This window comes from Numida meleagris, chromosome 5 (assembly GCF_002078875.1).
Source record: "Numida meleagris isolate 19003 breed g44 Domestic line chromosome 5, NumMel1.0, whole genome shotgun sequence".
In the NCBI taxonomy this organism is placed as follows: domain Eukaryota; kingdom Metazoa; phylum Chordata; class Aves; order Galliformes; family Numididae; genus Numida; species Numida meleagris.
In genome coordinates, this window is record NC_034413.1 from 65,158,802 (window position 1) to 65,177,783 (window position 18,982).

General features: G+C 36.6%; 2 protein-coding genes across 11 annotated transcripts in view; one reads left to right on the forward strand and one right to left on the reverse strand.

Moving 5' to 3' along the window:
* CCNT2 (cyclin T2) overlaps positions 1–4,293 on the forward strand; it is a 28,816-nt gene extending 24,523 nt beyond the window's left edge. For 7 of the 9 annotated variants that reach the window (XR_002439139.1, XM_021397937.1, XM_021397938.1 and 4 more), the window contains one exon: positions 1–3,174. This exon is cut by the window's left edge. The gene's annotated coding sequence lies outside the window, so the exon portion shown is untranslated. Of the gene's footprint in view, positions 3,175–3,991 lie in introns of those variants that run through there. The other 2 variants (XR_002439137.1, XR_002439138.1) reach the window with 1 other exon arrangement.
* Positions 1–18,659, reverse strand: part of MAP3K19 (mitogen-activated protein kinase kinase kinase 19) — a 34,159-nt gene extending 15,500 nt beyond the window's left edge. For both annotated transcript variants that reach the window (XM_021397924.1, XM_021397925.1), the window contains exons 1-9: positions 18,529–18,659; positions 16,849–16,912; positions 16,214–16,298; positions 15,140–15,381; positions 14,447–14,490; positions 9,892–12,333; positions 8,620–8,769; positions 7,706–8,403; positions 6,022–6,109 (exon numbers count right to left, since the gene is read on the reverse strand). In XM_021397924.1, the coding sequence (XP_021253599.1) occupies positions 6,043–6,109; positions 7,706–8,403; positions 8,620–8,769; positions 9,892–12,333; positions 14,447–14,490; positions 15,140–15,381; positions 16,214–16,298; positions 16,849–16,888 (3,768 nt within the window). In that variant the 5' untranslated portion in view covers positions 16,889–16,912; positions 18,529–18,659 and the 3' untranslated portion in view covers positions 6,022–6,042. The remainder of the gene's footprint in view (positions 1–6,021; positions 6,110–7,705; positions 8,404–8,619; positions 8,770–9,891; positions 12,334–14,446; positions 14,491–15,139; positions 15,382–16,213; positions 16,299–16,848; positions 16,913–18,528) is intronic.

Genomic DNA, 18,982 nt, shown 5'->3' on the forward strand with positions numbered 1-18,982 from the left:
CTAACTTTTGGGTTGTTACTCAAAACTACTCATAAGCTATGAAGTACCTCAACACAAACTCAGTATATGGTAGCAACAGCCAGTTTGTAATGATCTGTTTTAATTTAGAAGTGATAATGATGTGAAATAAGCTTTTGCTAAGCCACCTCATTCAGCTAGTGCTTGTGTAATAATGCAAGTCTCAGATGCTACATCTGAAGCATAGCCCTTTCAGTTGTTACTACAGCTTGCTTTAAATGATCAAACTGTTCGATATCTACCCATTTGGTAGTTGCTGTGTTAGGTAACTACAGGCATATCAATTACTATGTAATACTCCGTTTCCAGTAATGCAAATGCTTGTAATTACTTGAATAAGTTTTATTTGAACTATGGATGCTATTTTTACGCTTAAGGGATATTTAAATGGAAACCCAATAGTATCTTCTCTGCTAAATCTAAGCTTAAATCTTGGCCCATGTAGAAAATGCAAAGCTATATTATGTGTACCAACTTGGTTATTTTTCTACATTCAGAATGTATTTAAACTCTTTGTTACATTTCTGCATTGTTGAGTATTTTCTATCCTTTTTATAGTCTGTTTCCTTTCCATCTCAGCTCTACTATTAGATCCAATTTATAACAAATGTAATCTGGGTTATATACTGTCCTAGACAACAGTTTGGGCAGATGGATGGAAGAGCAGTAAATTGTCTTAATTTGTCTTCAAAGCACTACGCTAATTTTTTTTCGAGTCTGTTTCAATAGCTGTGCCATGAAATGCATCTTACACAGCCACTTTGGATAAGCAATACATTGTAATGTAAATATAGCAATTACTGTCATGAGTTTCAGTTAAATGTCTGGATGATAACTAGTGCCTGTCTAATACAAATTGGAAAAGAGCATAGGTCTTCATCTTAAGGTGCTGATTCAAAAGAACTTTCCTATTTTGATTCTAGGAAATTGTGAATTTTTGTGGACAAAATGTTGCTATGCTACATTGAGATCCAAACTGATTCTTGGTTTCTCTGTTTAAAAAAAAAAAGTCCATAAAATTCATTGGTTTTGGTTTTCAATGCAACTGTAAATATGTGAAACTGTATTTGTCTTTGTGTTTGAAACTAAATTTGGTGTGGTGGTAGTAAAGGATGAGAGGGAGGGAGAGGATACGCAACAAGATGCCACTAATGTTCCCTGGCTGAAGCCCACTGCACATCAGTGAGCTGTATGAATTTCAGCTTGGGTAAAGTGTTTGGAATGAGTGAAAATTAATGGGATCAGCATCAGCCTCACAAGTGAATGACTGAATAAATGCAATAAAAGGCTAATGACAACACTATTATTCTGTTCCTCACTGATTACAGGGTTTCTTTGTTGTAAATTTGAGTACATGCATTTATGTAATTTGTAAAATGAAGTAATAGTGGAGACCTTGCTACAACACTATTAAAAATCTTCCCTTTTTGTGAGATAGGAGGCTTAGAGAATAGTGAGATTCTTTTGTATGTTGAATCTTAGTTCTGTTCCTACTGGTGGAAGTGCTGAAATTATGTATCTCACTGTGATCTGGTACTTCGGTATTTGCATAAACCGGCAGTCCTGTATATTCTTTTGGCAAACTGTAAATATAAATGTTTCATATTAGCATAGCTGAATTTTTGAGGTACAGACATTTGTGTGAGATTAGAGAACTTTATTTCTAAGAACTTGTAAAAAAAAAAAAACGTATTTTCAATAAAATTCCCTACCTCACCTCTATTGTGCAGAAATTATCCCATTTCCTATGTTCAATTTTCCAACTTCATTTGTAGACGCAAATATCCCTTTTTGTTATTGGCAAGAACACTATTTTCCATTAAATCAATCAAATAGTGAATTACTGTAAATTTGAAGTATAATTTATTTCCTTTGTTTCCTTCACTGTATGGTGCTCAGGTTTAGGAACACATGGTAAATAGTATTTGCACACTACAAAGGTGAATTCTAGATGTTTTATGGCATCTGAAGAGATGCGTGTAACTGTTCCCTCATCCTGCCTGTGTGTAATTTCATTGTAAAGGGATTGGCCATGATTGATACTGCTTTGTTTCTTGTTATTTTCATGGCTGGGGGGAGGAAAGTGGGAGGGGAAGAGGGGAGTGACAGGAACCTTCTTGTAAGACTTATGGGTGGAAAGGTTCCCAGTCCTCTTTGTGTAAAGGGAATTGAGGAAACAATGTGTTTGCTTTAATTGCAGTTGTAAATACACATTCTGATACTGAGCTCTAAAAATAATGTCTTAAAAGGCTTTCAAGTTATTCTAAAATGAGCTAATTAATCCTTCCCTTCTCTGAAATGTTTAACTCCTTACACTTTGGGGGGTGGGAGCCAGAAGTTCTCTCTCATGCTGCTGCAGGGAATGACATTCCTGGAGTAGGAATATCCTGCAGAGGTGGACAGAGCGAACCTAAATCAGTACTCTTTAATCTCAAAAGTTGGAAGTGCTTGGTTTTGATTCCTCTATGTTTCTCCAAACTATACCAGTTTTCTTGCTATAGTTCAGAGGCTGTTTTGGCGATACCTGTAAACCTCACTTTCTGAAGCTGCCTCATGGCATGAGTTCCTTTTGGGAATTAGGGGAGAAAAGACAGTCTGCTCTGAGGGCTGCAGTCATTTCCTCAGGAGAGCTTTTGATCTTTTTATCTTGTATGCAAGAACTGGAGTTGAGATAGGGCTGTAGCAAATAGCACCAGTTTCTGCTGAACTTTGTGAGAAAGGTGTGCAAGATGATGATAATTTTGACCCTGAATCTTAAAGATCGTGGGTTTTCTGGGCTTGATGTCTGTGTCCTTGAGGAAAAGGTCAGTGCATGTATTTTGAGAGGAATACTTTGTCATTGGTGTCTGTAGTTTCAAGACCAGTGCAGAATAGTTGGGTTGGCAAGTCTTAAGAAGGCTAACTTTTTCCTGAGTGACAGCTCAGAGCTTTAAATGTTATTGCATAGAATAAATATTAGGTATCCTCTGAAATGGTAAAGGGACATGCTTGAATTTTAACTCCAAACGTTGAGGAATCTTTGCGTTACAGCATAGCTGGACCTGCTGCCTGGTGGCCTGCAGGCTTTATAATGCATTCTTCATTGCTATCTTGCTTCTGGCCCACGGTTTTAGGAATGAGTACTGTGCTATTTTAAAAAAAAAAAAAAAAAAAAAAGCTTGCTCTCCTTAAATACAATAAATAATAGGGCAAGTGTGTCCCTTTTCAGAGTCACTCTTCTTTTAAAAAAAAAAAAAAAAAAAAAAAGCTTGCTCTCCTTAAATACAATAAATAATAGGGCAAGTGTGTCCCTTTTCAGAGTCACTCTTCATTTAAAAAAAAAAAAAAAAACTTAAGGTTTTTCAACTTTTCTCCTTATTAACAAGTTATCTGAATTATCTGGATTCTGATGTGGAAAATGTATAATCTCCTTAAGTACAAAATATGCAGTTGTCAGACTTGTCTGTAGAATATTCTACTTTGCCAGACCCAGCTGAGCTACCCCAGATGCCCTAAATCAACACCATTTTTTGTTTAGCTGTGCTGAGCACGGGGCTGATACGCAGTCACATATCTCCTGTTCTGAAGCAGGCTTAAGGTGAAAGAATCTTTGTTGCAAGCACTGGCATTAGACAACAATCTCCTTTTCTAAATCTGGTTAAACAAAAGCAAAAATTCACTTTCACGTTTTGGTAAAATTGTCAGGCTCAGGTTTTACAAACTTTAACACTTTTTTTTTTTGTGAGTCAACTTCAGTTTAATTAGCTGAACTAAACATGACATTTAAACTCTAAATAACAGTTGTTAACATGAATAGTAGAGAACCCAGTCTTCAACAGAAGATGTTAGTTTTGCATATAAGATGTGCGTAAGAAGGAAGGTTCACAGCTCTGAAAATTTTTAATTAATTGCATGTCTTTAAAGCATTCCTACTCTTTCCCTGCTCATTTCAGTATCACTTCATGCTAAGTAAAAACTCATGTTTACTTTGCAGCTTTTTTGGAGACACTAATCTAAGAAGAATTAATATACATTATGGAATTATGTACAGCCTACCTGAGTTCATGTGCCAGGGCTCCTACCTTTATTCTGCAAGGTACTTTAATGTGAAGATGCTCAAGTTACCATGGATTTTGACAGGAGAACCAGCTGGTATTCCTCAAAGTGGGACTGATAACTGTTTAAACTTTGAAGATTTCTGTAATGCTAAGATTTCTCTTTATACTGGCATGATGTTCTGTCATTGTTATGTGACATCATACCTACAAAAACTATTAATAAAGAATTTTGCTAGAAGTACTGATTTCTCCTCATTTTTATGAAATTTAGACCAAATAGCTCTCTGAAATCAGGCTACTGGAATAAAGTAAGATTAAAAAGCTATTTAAGTAACTGAAATGTTTAATGCTCTGCAGAAAGTTGATCTTATATAAACCAACATTTTATTGCTTTCCTTCCTTCCATTTTGTGAAATACCCATTTTTGATATTGCTACTGGTGCAGAAGTCAGGGCCTTTAACTTGGGGGCTCAGCCCTTAAAAGTTCAAGGGCTGAGTTTTGCTGCATTTCTTCCTAGAACCTAGCTGCTCACAGGGTCATAAAGCTCATCACATTTTGTGTCTTATTCCCCCAGAATCTTAACTATACGGGGAAGGAAGCCCCATCAGAAAGAGGACAATCTAAATGCTAATGCCTGCATCTTATATCGATGTATGATAACATTTTTCAAATTTATTTTAATTACATTCTGTTAGTAGTAGGTTAGATGCTAGTTAGTATAACTACCTGTAAAATGGTACAGACCGAGACTGTTGTATGTCATCTACGTGGTGCTCACTCAAGTGTTTCTCATAATAGCTCAAGTCTCAGAATAAAATTTACCCTCCTGTTTCAGGTAAAGGATGTTGAAAATTAGCAGTAGTTTCTCTAGTGATTCAAATGGCACCTTACAGCCTTTGCAAACAAGAGAAAGGTAATGCTCCTATGCTTCTGCTGCTCTGTATCACCAAACAGAAGTTTGAGAATTACAGCACATCACTTGGATTGAAGAAGGCAGGCAGCTCACAGAATCCTATCAGTGTGTATCAGTTCCTGATGAGGGGCAGTCAAGCAGATAGAGCTAGACTCCACTGTGTTATCCAGTGGCGGGACAATAAAAAGTGGGCACAACTTGAATTAGAAGACAGTCTGCTCAAATATTTTATTTTCAGTCTGAGGATATTTGAACACTGGAACACGCTGCCTAAAGGAGCTATGGAGTTTCCATCCTTGGTGATACTCAAAAGCCAAAGGACAAGTAACTGAGCAACCTGCATCTGTCAGCTCTGCCATAAGCAGTGCAGTTGGAATACACCATCTCCAGCTGTCCCTTCCAACCTCAACCCATCTGTAACCCAAAACTGTCCATAAAATGGCATGCATTGTTAAAAAAAGATGGTCTCAAATCTCAAATACATAATTATAGAGAGACTAAGAAACTACCTTGATTTTAGCTTAATGAAGATACAACCTAGTTTTTTTTTATTCACTAGCTACAATTAAAAGGCCCATCTAACTGAACAACTACTTCAGTATGTTTTATGCCAATATAATTGCATGGTTTGGAGTTTCAACAGGATCTTCACAAACACATTTGAAGACTCAGATCTATGAGTTTGAGTAGAGCTTTCACAAAGCTTTCTGCATCCATGAAGCTTTCTGCTGGTACCATTCACGTTCCATAGGTTTTTACAGAAAATTGGCACTCCCAACTTACCTTACTTGTCATGTGCTGGTGATAGTGGGTTTTCTTCCTTCTAGAACCTCCTCAGAAACAACAAAATGTGTGGCCTTGTGTTCATAGTGAATGAATGCCCATTCCAGTGAGTACAGATATGGCAAAAAAAGCGTTAAGCACTGTCTAAAAATAGACTTACTGCCTCCACTACCGATCTGTAGTATGTTCTGCTGTTACTTTTAACTTCAGTTCCTTCTGATATTTTTCACAATTGGAAATATTTTTCATAATAGAAAATGTATACTCACTGGACAAGAGTTCTGAACAATTCACTGTCTTCCTTTCACAAAGGGATGGTCCAACAACTGCAGAGCAGAAGGGCGTTCATGTTGATCTCTGCATTAAGGATTTGAAAAATCAGTACAAAAAATGGATGTGCATGGATAGCATGTAATTATTTGTAAAATCTAAATGCATACTAAGCCATTTCTTTTTCTTATTTCTCAAGTGATTAGTCCTTTTCAGGTTTGTATTTTGTTTGGTTTTGTTTTTTATAAGGCTGAGAGTGAGAAGGGCAGAATTTATGGGAAGATATAGTTGGCATTTATGACTTATAAAAGTGAAGTAATTTATTACAAAAATCATTCCTCCACTAAAATCTTTCCAAAACATAGAATTCTAATTCTGTACATTTGGCTGTTTCAGGTGCACCAAAAATGTATTTAAGGAATGTGATTTGTGTCTGTCAGTCTATTCTGTCATCTCCAATCAACATAATACATGTTAACAAGGCCATTTGGAATTACAGTATTTCTAGAGCTAAGGAGTTTGGGTCTTTTCAACCCTTCGTTTGGCCTTTTTTGAAAAACAAAACAGGAAAAAGAATAATGCTGATTTCTTAAATAATAAACTAATGGGAAAGAGAGAAATGAAGGAGTCATTTATATTTGAGGAATGGTGAGATGATATGTTAAAATTTTGCCACTACAGATGCACATGGGTTTTTTGTTTGTTTTTTGCTGGTGGTGGTTGTTTCGTTTTTATTTGTTTTATAAGGTAAATACTGTATTAAAAACTCTACCTGTGTACTTCCTTCTAACTAAACAATTCCTTCTAACTACTGTTTTCTTGAAGTCAAAGTATATATGTTGCTATTTACCAACAACAGTTTTTCTGGTTATTGTTACACAGTTCACATAGAACAATGTCATAACAATTCTAATCCAAAGATTAGAATTCATGCTTCCTGCCTCCAAGGCCACTGCCATGCTCACTTCCCCCTAGTGCCAAAATCTGATCTTCAGATACATGTAAAAGGCTGCTATTTATTTGCTATTAATTTATTTATTCGCTATTAATTTCACAGAGACCACCTGTGGGCATCAGGAACTTATCTCTTGAAATGGATAGTCCATGTATAAGTCCAGGACAAGACTTGTATTTAAAATGAAATAAGCACCACAGGAATAATTCTTACAATGGGCGAATGCTTGTTTGTTTTAACTATAGAGAACTTTATGTTTCTACTAAATATGCATTTCCTGTACTGGCAGTGACAACAGAATTTCTGCTGCAGGAGACAAGAATTATGTGAAAGCTCTTTCATTTAGAATACTGTCCTCAAAACAACCTGCTAGACTCAGGCCAGACTCAGCCAGTGGATATTGAAACAGTGAGGCAGGTCAAAGAAAATTATCCAGCATTTGTCTAAAACATGTTTGTGCGTGAAAATTACAGGAAAAGCAAATGCTGGGTAGAAAGCCTACAGGAAAAGGAATTTGTGACTTTTTAAAATATCATTATGGACAGTAAATCTCTTTTATGTACACTGTTATTTAATGGCTTTCCCGAAATATTTTAAAACCTAAGAATTTACAGTAAGTTCTTCTACACAGACTTATGTATCATTTAAGAGGTAATCTAACCTCCCATGAACAATCTCCACTATATAAACTAACTTCATTTCTCTCTTTCGGTTAAAAAACTACATACCTGGTTAAGCATGCATGGACGAAGTCCACTGCAGTTCCAGAGAATCGATCAGGTAGGGAAGGCATCAGTCCTCTGTGGGCTCCAATATAGAACATGGCTGCTATCCTGTCCATGGAAGCCAGCGGTGGTTTTCCTGTTGCCATCTCAAATACAGTGCAGCCAACACTCCAGATGTCTGATTTCCTCCCATATCCAGATTCATTGATAACTTCTGGTGCCATCCAATATGGAGTCCCATGCACAGACTTGAGCATCTCGCTGTGTGTGCCGCTGAAGCTTACCCAAGCTAAACGGCGGGCACAGCCAAAGTCAATCAGCTTTACTATTCCATTTGGCATAAGCATAACATTATTGCCCTTGATATCTCTATGTACTACACAATTGTCATGTAAATATGCAACCCCTTCTAGAATTTGTTTTGTGTATTTACAAAGGACGGTTTCTGGCAATGGACCAAAACGATTAAGAATACTGGAAATTGAGCCACCAGGAACAAACTCCATGAAAATACTTAAGATGTTGTCTTCCAGACAAGTTCCTAAATAAGTTACAATATTGACATGCTTCAGTGTCTTCAGAAGGTCAACTTCCTCATGCAGCTTCTGATACTCCTTTTCTGTAGTCAGCTGATCTGACGTATCCAAAACAATCTGCTTTACAGCTATTAATTGTCCCTGGTTTGTCAGACCGCAGTATACCTACAATGAAACTAGCATTTATTAAAATGAAACATGAATTAAAGTGTATGATTACTTATTTTGAATTCTATTTTTGTTTTTGCCATGTTTCATGTCTCACGGTATAATACAAAATATTAAAGTTATTTGTTGAATAAGGAAGTAGTCATTTATAAGGTAAGATGTAGCTCAGAAATGAGGAGCACATCTCTTAGCATACTGATACTTAAAACTTACTGTGCCATAGGCTCCCTTTCCAAGGACTTCACCTCTTGTCCACATGATAGTATCCTTGTTATTTAAATTGCTTCCTGGTACTTGAATAGATTCATCAAAGTTTAGCAGTCCACTTTCTTCACTTGAAGCCAAAAAGGCTTTTCTGTAACTCTGCTTGGAACATGATGGTTAGTGTGGGGAGAAAGAAAGGAAAAACGAGGCCTCATATTATCACTACTTTTTAATAGAAAGTAACTTTCACCTGGCACGAACCTTTTCTACAGATTTATATATATATAATATTTGCCTGGAACATCAATGGCTGGCTACACTACCTAAGACTACAGAAATATTTGCAAGTATGTATCCCCATAGTGCACGATCTGAAGATTACAGCATGCCATCTTTTTTTGCCATTGAAAGCAAGCCAGGCTGAAGGAACACTTGAAAGAAAAGGATATATATTGGCTTACTATTTTATTTTATTTTTTGGTCATATAGCTAGAGTTTGCTAAGCTTAAGGGTGAATGTGACAATTAATTTGCCCTAGGTAACATATAATCCAAGCCTCGTGAAATCAATTTGAATGGGAATTCAAAAGAAGAAGACTGCTTCAAAAAAGACAATAATTACTGTGCCCAGCCACAGATCCCTAGAATGGGATAATAATAAGGAAAATAAGGTGGAAATAATATCCACCTTGTTAATGCACGTGTAATTGGCATCTGTGTTTGCAGAAACATAAGGAATCAAAATGTAGTGAATTAATTGTCCTTGTAAATTTTTAATTTAAATAGAGAAAAATCTAAGAGGGTAAAGGAGAAGCAGTACTGGTAGGTAAGCTCATTAGTAGATGAAGGTTCTTCACTGAGTGAGAGCCAGAATCCAACCAAGCCTTCTGAACTTGAAGCTTAATTAAACATTACTTAAACAGCCGTGATAAGCCAATACTTGTAGTTAAACCAATTAAAAAAGCCTCTCCCTTTTTTCACTATAATTTCTCAGTTTAACTTGATCCAGCATCTAAGTCTTCCTGGCAATGTCAGTCAAGCCTAAGTACCATCTGGCTCATGTCAGACAGGCAGCATCTAACATCAGTATCCTCAGCTGAACACTGGATGACCCAGTGGGCATCTGGCCCAAGGAAAAGAGACTTGACCATTAATGAGCGCATATTACCTGTACTTTAGTTAAGCACTGATTATTTAGTTAACATGCAGACTCATCTTTCATCCAACACTCTGTTGAAGCACCACTTAAAGGAGCAATCAAGTTACAAAAATTTAATATTACCTTCTCTAGATCTTTATCTACTATTTCTCCATCTCTGTTCATTGTATTTCCTTCTTCTTTAGTATAGGTATTCTGCATTTTAGAACCTGTGTATTTTGTTCTTGAAGAGTGGATGTCTTTTTCTTCAAGCATAAGCAATTCTGCAGCCAGACAACAAAGCAACTCATCAGTTACATCCTTATCACCTGCCCAAGACAAAATGTTTCCACTTGTCTGGAAATGGGGGCTTGTAACACTTGTTGTCGGAATCACTGGAGGCTGAGTGAATTCATTTGCCAAAATACTGTTTTGAGGTGTGTATGCCCAACTGTGACATAATTGTTTTGTAAGGAATTGACAGTCCAGTCTATCTGAAAAGGGCAATGCTTCTCCTTGATTTACAGTCTCTAAGGAGGCGTGTTCTGATTCCAGGCCTTTGAAGTCATTCATATCCACTCTGTATGGGGGTACACAAATGTTCTGGTCTGCTGTTAACAAACTGTTACTTAGAGCAGCACATTCTGTGTGGTCTTTATCACTGAGCTGATCCTGGCTACAGGAAGCAGCTATCTGATGGTTGGATAGATCCTGACTGTCTGGAGACTGCTCCAAAGAGGCTTCTTTAATAGTTGATAACTTTGAATTTGAAATAATTTTGTTTTGCTTGGTTGACTGTGAAAGCTCATCTGTGTCTCCATGAAACAATGTCATGCTACTTGAAGTTTGCATTTGACAATCTGGACCAGAAGATATTACATTATCTTGCTCTGTGTTGCTACCACTCAATTCAATACTTTTGTTGTTTGCACGTAAGCCTTTCTGCTTTTGTTTAGTGCCAGATATGGTCTTCTTTGGCTTACAATGTGTTCTCTTTTGAGTATTTCTTATTCGGCTGCTGTCTCTTCTTTTAATGCAGGTAGAACTGCAGGTGCAAGCAGTGCATCCTCCAGGTGGAGCAGAACAAACATCTCTGTAAAAACTGTTCTCAAGTTGGTCAAGCTCACGCATGTGGGAATAGACAGGAGTTCCAAACATTTCATAAACATCTGGGCCTTTGTCATTTGAATTTATTTTCTTGAACATATCACTGTATTTCAGTTGTACAAAATGTGAAGCACATTGTGCATATTGTAGAGAAAGCGGAGTAACAGGTTTCTTTGAGATAACTAGATTTTTGCAACTGCAGGAGGAACTTTGCTTTTTAAGTTTCTGAGCACTCTGAAGAAAATGACATTTGTTGGCTTGAGGTATTTTTTTTTGACACTTCAGGAAAGTCTCAGATTCCACGCATGGCAGTTGCAAAGATGGAAAAATCTGCCTCTTGGCATTCATTTTTTGTGTACTATGTTTTATGGAAATCTCATCAGAAACAACTAAGCCTTCAGGTGTCCTTCTCTTGCTACTCATTTTAGATTTTGATGAACATTTCTTTCTATTCATCTTTATCTCACATTTGTCATTGTCTTTGCGAGCAAGAATGTTGAAGCTCTGACTGTTATGAGGAGGCAGGCTACGGATGGTGCTCCTTTTTCTGGCAGGATGTTTAGCGATGTGTGGTTTCTTACATGGCTCTTGTTCAGGGAACGTAACATGGACAACAGGAACGAGCTCACTTTGACCTTTTGCAGTCACTTCTGACATTGCTTCTTTTTCCATTTCAAATTTGAGAAGACAAACATTATTTTCTGTTTGTTTTCCAGAACAACCTTGCACTTCTACTCCAGGAATTACTGCAGCTACAGAATGATCTTCAAAGACATGGCAGGACTCAATCACTTCATTTTTACATGAAGAATCTAAATTACGATCACCAAGAATGAAGAGTACACTCTCAGCCTCTTCACATGGTCTACAATCCAGCGACATCTCTGTAATATTCTCTTCTATACCAGTTCTATAGGAATTCTCCACTCTTTCTTCCTTCTTGCCAGCTCTTAAAAGGTCTGTGTTGTTTGACATATGACACAGAGCTGTAAATATTCCACAGTTTATCACAGTATTACTTGAGCTCAGGTAAAAAAGATTATCATCACAAAAACTGTCTTGGGTCATAATATCTACATTCTCACAAGCCACTGAAAACTGAGACTTCTTCTGGTCATTCTTTTCCATATTGGCAGCTATCTCAGCTTCTGTCCATTTCAAATTGTTTTGAATTTCTTCTTTCTTATCACTGGGGTACTTATAATATTTATTCTTGCTGAAGCAGTACAGGCCCTTTGTTGGAGTGAACTTATCAGAAATAGTAGCCACAATCACACCTGAAGACTTTTCAGCATGTCTTTTTACTATATTGTCTAACTGATACTGATAAAATTTAGTAGCTGATTTTATAGGCTGAGAAATAGAGTTCATAATATTCAAAATATTTCTGATCTTGGTGTGCTTACAGACAAAAATATCATCTAGAGGAGGAAGATGAATTGTTCTTACAGGCTGAAATGTCACTGGTGGCAAATGAAGCTGTAATTTCCATTAAAAGAAGAAATTAATAATGTACTACACAGCAGATAAAGGTAAAATCTAATCACTAAGAACGAAATGGGTAAAGGAAAAAAAATTCAGAAAAGGATATATTGATGTATTGATTTGACGTATTCTTATATTTAACTTAATATGAAGTGTAATATCAAAACACTGAGAAAATACATTGTTTTTCTCAGATTTACAATTATTCCTCATTTTGTTGTAGTACAGAAAGTGGGATTCTTTGCTGTAAGGCATAAGTCACTATCCGTAATTTAAAAACAATAAGCCTTGGCCACTTGTATAAATAATATCATCAGTTATTAACCATGTCTTATGCTGTATAGCACATCTGATATATGAATTCAAAGGCTGGTCAGTAGTTTATTGTGTCAAAATTTCCTACTTGCTGTGCGCTCTCAGTGAACAAAAGCACAACTCCTATGCTGATATTTAAAGCCTTTGTATGTAACCCTCCAAAATGTACTACAGGAGAAATTACATTCCCAATGGAACCAGATCTCATGAAAGCAATATTTAAAAAGCAAAAGCTGTAATATTGTAACAGAATGCTATTTCATCCGTGGAAAAAACAATTTTTACAAATTATTTATTAGTTTTAAAAGTCATTATTGTAACTCTAAACATGTAGCTCTTCCATGTGTTCAACGTAGACTTATAATGTTCATAAACCATGTCAGATAGGCTACAGATTCAGCTCAATAGCATTTTTAGAAAATACCACAGTCTGCACTATTTTTTTTCAGTGAAGTCACAGAGATGGCTACCAAAAAGCCCTTTTTAAATATGGCAGCTAATGCCATTGCCTGTCGTGTTTAGGATATATTTTATTATCCCTCCCTTCTTTCCCCTCTTCCCCTTCCATTACTTGAAAGGTATTGCACGTCTTTGAAAGAGAATTTAAATATCTTATTGTGATTAATCATATGAACAGTGAGAATAATTTTCTGAAAATATTTCTATTTTTTACTATACAGGAAAGGAGGACAACTTAAGCTCTAATAAGCTGTATACTTTTATGCAAATGAATGCAAGAGAAATAATTACACAGTCATATGCTCTGAGTACCCATCTGCATGTCTATATTCAACATCAGTTTGCAATCTGCAGGAAATTTTTGTTGCATTCCAAGGACAAGCTGAGGTTTGAATGTGCCAGGAAAAGCAATAGCGCTGTTTGGAAATTTACAGTTCAGAAGGCTTTGTCTAGCCTGCATGGTTTCAGTTTGAATGCTCAGTAAATCCCAAATGATAAGCTCTAGAAACCATCAGAGCCTAAGATGTGAAATAAAGCTGTATCAAATTACACTGACATCAACTACATTATTTTTCTTAAACATTTCCCTCAGTTGGTAATGTTTTTTTCCCATAGCTCTTTTTACAAACTTCTGTCAGAATTCCCTGTGAACGCTTTTGTGTTCTGCGGTAGGTATGCTAAAGTACACAGCTGACTTAATGCGTCTGTAGTAGAAAGGACTATTAATTAATATCTACAAAGACCAAATTCTCTTTTTTCTAAATACAATGAATTTGATCTTCTGCAGCTTGGAAGGCTCACGTGGTGTAATGCGCTGACTCATGTTAAATCATTAGTTCAACTGCGAGTACAGGAGTAACCATAAAAACTTTTTTGTCAGCAATCCCGTTTACACTTATCACAACATTTCATGTTAAATATTTTTTTAATCAATCACATAATGTCTTGTCTGTTCTTCAATTTGGCTTCAATTTTATATTACCCATCAACACAATAAAATTGCTTTGCTTTGTTTTTAAATTCAGCAAAACTAAGCATCTAAGGTGTCTAACATACAAAACACGCCTACCTAAAATTAACTTACGTATTTCCATTTTAAGAGGTTCTATATCTTTTTAGATTTCCAACACTTTGCCCTCAATAATCCCCAATGCAACACTAATATTATTTCAATATATATCATAACATCTATAAAAATACTTGATGTTCATCAGAAAAGCTGAAGAACAAGCAGAGAAAACTACACAGACTTCTTTTGTATCTCTACTTTTAAAGTTTTCAAAGTATATAAAACTTCTAATTGTGTTTCGTTTTATACATAATACCATCTTACCTCAGACCTCTTGTTCCTGTCTTCTAGTATTGTTATATTTAACCCTTAAAAATCAAAACACATTAATGTTAGCGAGAAGTTAAACAGACTACAGTTTTCACTATATAAATATTTCAAACCGTAGGGTTCTGAGGAGCAGACATTTGTCTAACGCGTGGTTGCAGGACTACGCTATAAATGTGCTATAACAAAAAAAGTGGGAAGCTACAATTGCACTTTCTATAAAACACAGTGAAATACGGTGATATAAAAATATTTTATTCTAATAATTTAAGCAAATATTTCTTCTAAATCTCAGATGTTTGCTGACCTCAACAAATAGCTAATTAATTCTATTATGAATTAATTAATTCCAGTTGGAGGAAAAAAAAGTGAAAGAGATGGCATCCTGGCCCTGCTGAGAATTCCACTGCACATTACGTGGGGTCAGTTGTATTATACAGAGTAATGGGAATTGTAACAACTCCTTTTAATGTTCTCTAGCATTGCTTTTCTTTATCTCCCTCATTCCCGAAATACACACACACATAATTAAAGATGTCAGGCAACATGGCTGAAGCCAACTTAATATGAAGAATTAAACAAAAAGACAATTTAAAGTTTGAAGAAAAAGGACTTCTGAGGCTTTAGCACCTAACTTGATAGTGATGTTTAACTTTATTGAAAAGTTCTGACTTTTAAATTTGAACTTACTTTGTTGCATATGTGCTTTTATTATCTGGAAGGCACCGAAATCCTTAAAAGATTTTGTAGTGTTGGATTTTGGGCATGAGACATGGAGCAGAAAGCTGAAGTCAAAGCCGTGTCTTTTGCTCTCTTTCTTCAGCAAGAAAGGTAGAGAGGTGTGCTGTCCCATCTGTAATGTTAACTGCTTTTTACTTTGACAACATGCCACTTGTTTATCTGACTGCAGTCTGGCTGCTGGTGTTATTTGGCTAAAAGGCAAAAACAAAAACCAAAATACAATGTGAAAATAAGTGGAAGGAGCCTACTCAGTTCAAATAATCATGCAACTTCAGAATAATAGGAACAAGAAGCTAGTAAGATCCAAGAATGCCAAAGCATTTTCTCTTTTATGATCCATCTAGGATCATAGCAGCATCTAACTGCTATGCCAGCGACTGATCACAAATAACAGTGAATCACAAACAACAAAGGCTCATTACGAATAGGAAAACACACTGCCCATCTTCCCCTTGCTGACAAAAACTGACTGCTTCCAGCGTGTATTTTTTATGAATCATCACGAAAGCATGTCAAAAGAATTCTGAAGACCAGGTGGTGTGCCTTTGTCATTTACAAACTACGCTATGGCCTGCCTGCAAGAATAGAGGCTGGATGGACAAGACTCAGATTTCTGCCACCTGGTTTCTGAAGAATGGAAAATCCAAATATGGGGAGGAAGGAAAAAAAGAAAAAACTTTGATTGAAAAGCAGTAGAAAATACAGTCTACTTTATCTTAAAGCTGCATGCGAGACAATTGTCTGTTTTTAATTAGGTCAAACACTGATGTGAAACCATACACCGTAAGTTATTTCTCTCGTAATTATATTTCCATATATTGTACCAAACCACTAGTTCAAGTAGTGCAATATCCTGCCTCTGCAAGGATCAGTGATTGACACTGGGAAGAAAGAAACACCATGCAACTCATATAGCTTTATCTAGCATTTGGCATGAAGTAAATCTTTTCATGCTCAGACCAATTCCTGCTTTGTCTTCACTTTTGGATACTCAGCTACAAATTAAATATTAATTCTACTTACCTATTTTTTCCTAGATCTTTGTATGAATCATGAATTTCTTTCATTATCTTATCTGCATTTTGAAGAGCAACAACAGCTCCACAACCTGCATCAGTACATTAGTAGATTAGTTTTATATTGCTGTATTGCATAGAATACTAGTAGTTTGCATTCACTCACCAGTCACACAAAGCAAATATACTTAATTTTGGCCGTTAAAATATTATCGAGATATATTAGGGAAAAAAAAAAGAGCACATTTCATTTAAGTAAAATACTTACATATACTTTTTGTTGTAAACTTTAGGCATTTGAATGCCTAAATCTATAATAATTCTAGTTATTTTGGTAAGTATAATAATTTAATCTACTTTTAAAAGCAAAGAATATCTTTTAAAAAATCCAGTTACATCACCCATTTCAGTAGAACAGAAATATAAGAAAAAAAAAATGTGGACAAACTCCTTTAGAAAAAGTATTAAAACCAAAACAAATCTCGGGGTTTTTCAAAGGCAGAAATAACTCTAAGTTTGATTGCAAATTTTCTTGTGGATGTTTGATTTTAACAAATGACAAGATCTCAAGTTAATGTTGTCCTATTTCTTCTCCAGATACATATATTCCATTTCACAGACTTCATTTCATTGGTTAGATACCTTCTTTGCTTCTCCTCTTAATTTTCTGCTTTTCAGACATACTGTCCTTAGATGTTTTAAGGTCCTGAAACCCGAAAACATGTTCTGTTAATTGATTTCCAATTCATGTGCACAAACCAGTAGATCCTATTTCATTATTCTGGGATCCTATATGAGACAAAGGCAGTATTTAAAAAGTACTTGACATTATTAAAAAATTGTAGTTTAACTTAACATCCAATGCTCCATCCTGAAAATACTCAAAGCAGTCCAAACATAAATTTTATTGCTAAAAATTCAGCATATGCTGTGAAGAATAGGAAATGAAAGCTCTCAGTATTATTTTCCTGATATCACCCTCATACAGCAGACCAGAAAGTCAACAAGTCACATTTAGAAGATAATTAACAACCCAGATCTGAATTGTTTATTTGATCAAAACTTTCCCTTAGCAAAAGAGATCAATAACTTTCCGAGCACAAAACAGCTCGTACGCTGCAATCTCAACAAAGTCTCAGTGATGACTGTTTTTGTAATTGCAAAGCAGCTCACATCAACCCTCTTTACTAAGAAACTCAAAAGATTCTTAAAATTAATCATCTCAGTGGGTTTTTTTTTTTCTGGATTTGGGGCTCTTTCTGAAAAACACGGACTTCTGTTTCTCAAGTGGCAAGAATACGTAATGTAATTAAGTACAGTGAATTGAAATGAATAGAAGAAAATATTATTACCAGCTACCGTCTACATTACAATGTTTCCCATTGCCTTTATTATTTAGCAAACATCTCACAGTTTAAAAAATACAGAAGATATTAGAGCTAAATAACATTTTCAGCATTCATTATACATATTACTTCAAGTCATTCCTAACCGGTACTACCACTGGCAATGGTTTGGGGTTGGGTTTGTTTGCTTATTTGTCTAGCTCATAAATACCTGTTTTTAGTCTTTTCATAAATGCCTTTTTTCCTTTGCACTTGAGCTCAGGGCACTCGGTAAAGCTACTAATGGGCAAGCAGCTCAATGCTGCAGCGCTGCCAATAGTAAGATGTATGCAACAGATGGCAGGTAACAACTCTGAGTCCTTCAGGGCCTTGTCCTTCAGGAATGGTTCTACTTCAAAGTCACAAAAGAGGTCAGTGGAAACAAATGGCCCACATAGCTCTTGTTGGATTCAGCAGCATTTTGCCACTTACTGCTAATCAGCAAAAGAATTTGGCTTTTGTTTCTCATTCTATCAGCAAAAAGTACACAACATGCCTTCAGCATGCAGCAGCCTTCCCAAGAGACTCATCCATTTATCCCAGATTAATTATAACAATTCTGCGTGACACTTTGAGTGTGTGACTGTGTGTGAGAGAGACAGAGGAATGCATGTTGTTTCACAGATGCTAATCCCAAACGACGGTGCACCCTGACACAGGGCAGTACTGTCATCAGAGGTTTACAAAGGAGGAAACAGAAAAGTTGAGTGCTGAGACCAAGGACAACCAGTATCCTGTGGAACAGTAGCTGTAGAAGCAAGCACTTTTGATTTGTCCTTACACTAAACAGCAGATGATCCATTAGAAGGCCCATTATATGAGCCTGTTAAGGGTTATATGATGAACTTCTCCAAACGTTGCCTTTTTTGAGTATTAAAAAAACTTTCAAAATCATAGCTGAAAAGGCTCTGTAAAATAGACTGAAGCCATCCCTTACCGTGTATTTCAGCAGTGAAGCGTGGCAAGAGGCACAGCAACCCGCAGAGCGGCCACAGGGCGTTTTTTGCACCACAGCCTCCCTCCTTCGCTGGGCACCACGAAATCCAGGCGGCGATTCCACACACGGCGGCGGCGGGCACCGGGCACCGGGCACCGGGCACCGGCCCCTGTCCCCGTGCCTCGGCCGGCCAGCCGCGCTTCGTTTACACCGCGTTGCCACGGCAGCGGGCTCGCAGCGGCACCTCGGCCCTCTCCCTTCTCTTGGTGCTTTTAGTGCTTCGTTTATCTCTACGTCATTTTCCCTTTGCAGCCAGCCCCCTCACCTCAGCGTTCACTATCACCGGTAAATTCTCATTAATTATTCTCTGTCCCTCTGCAGGTAGCCTAATACAGCAGGCTCTAAGGATGATGTCATTTATTCGTGTATTTATGTCGGAGAAATAGCACTTTGT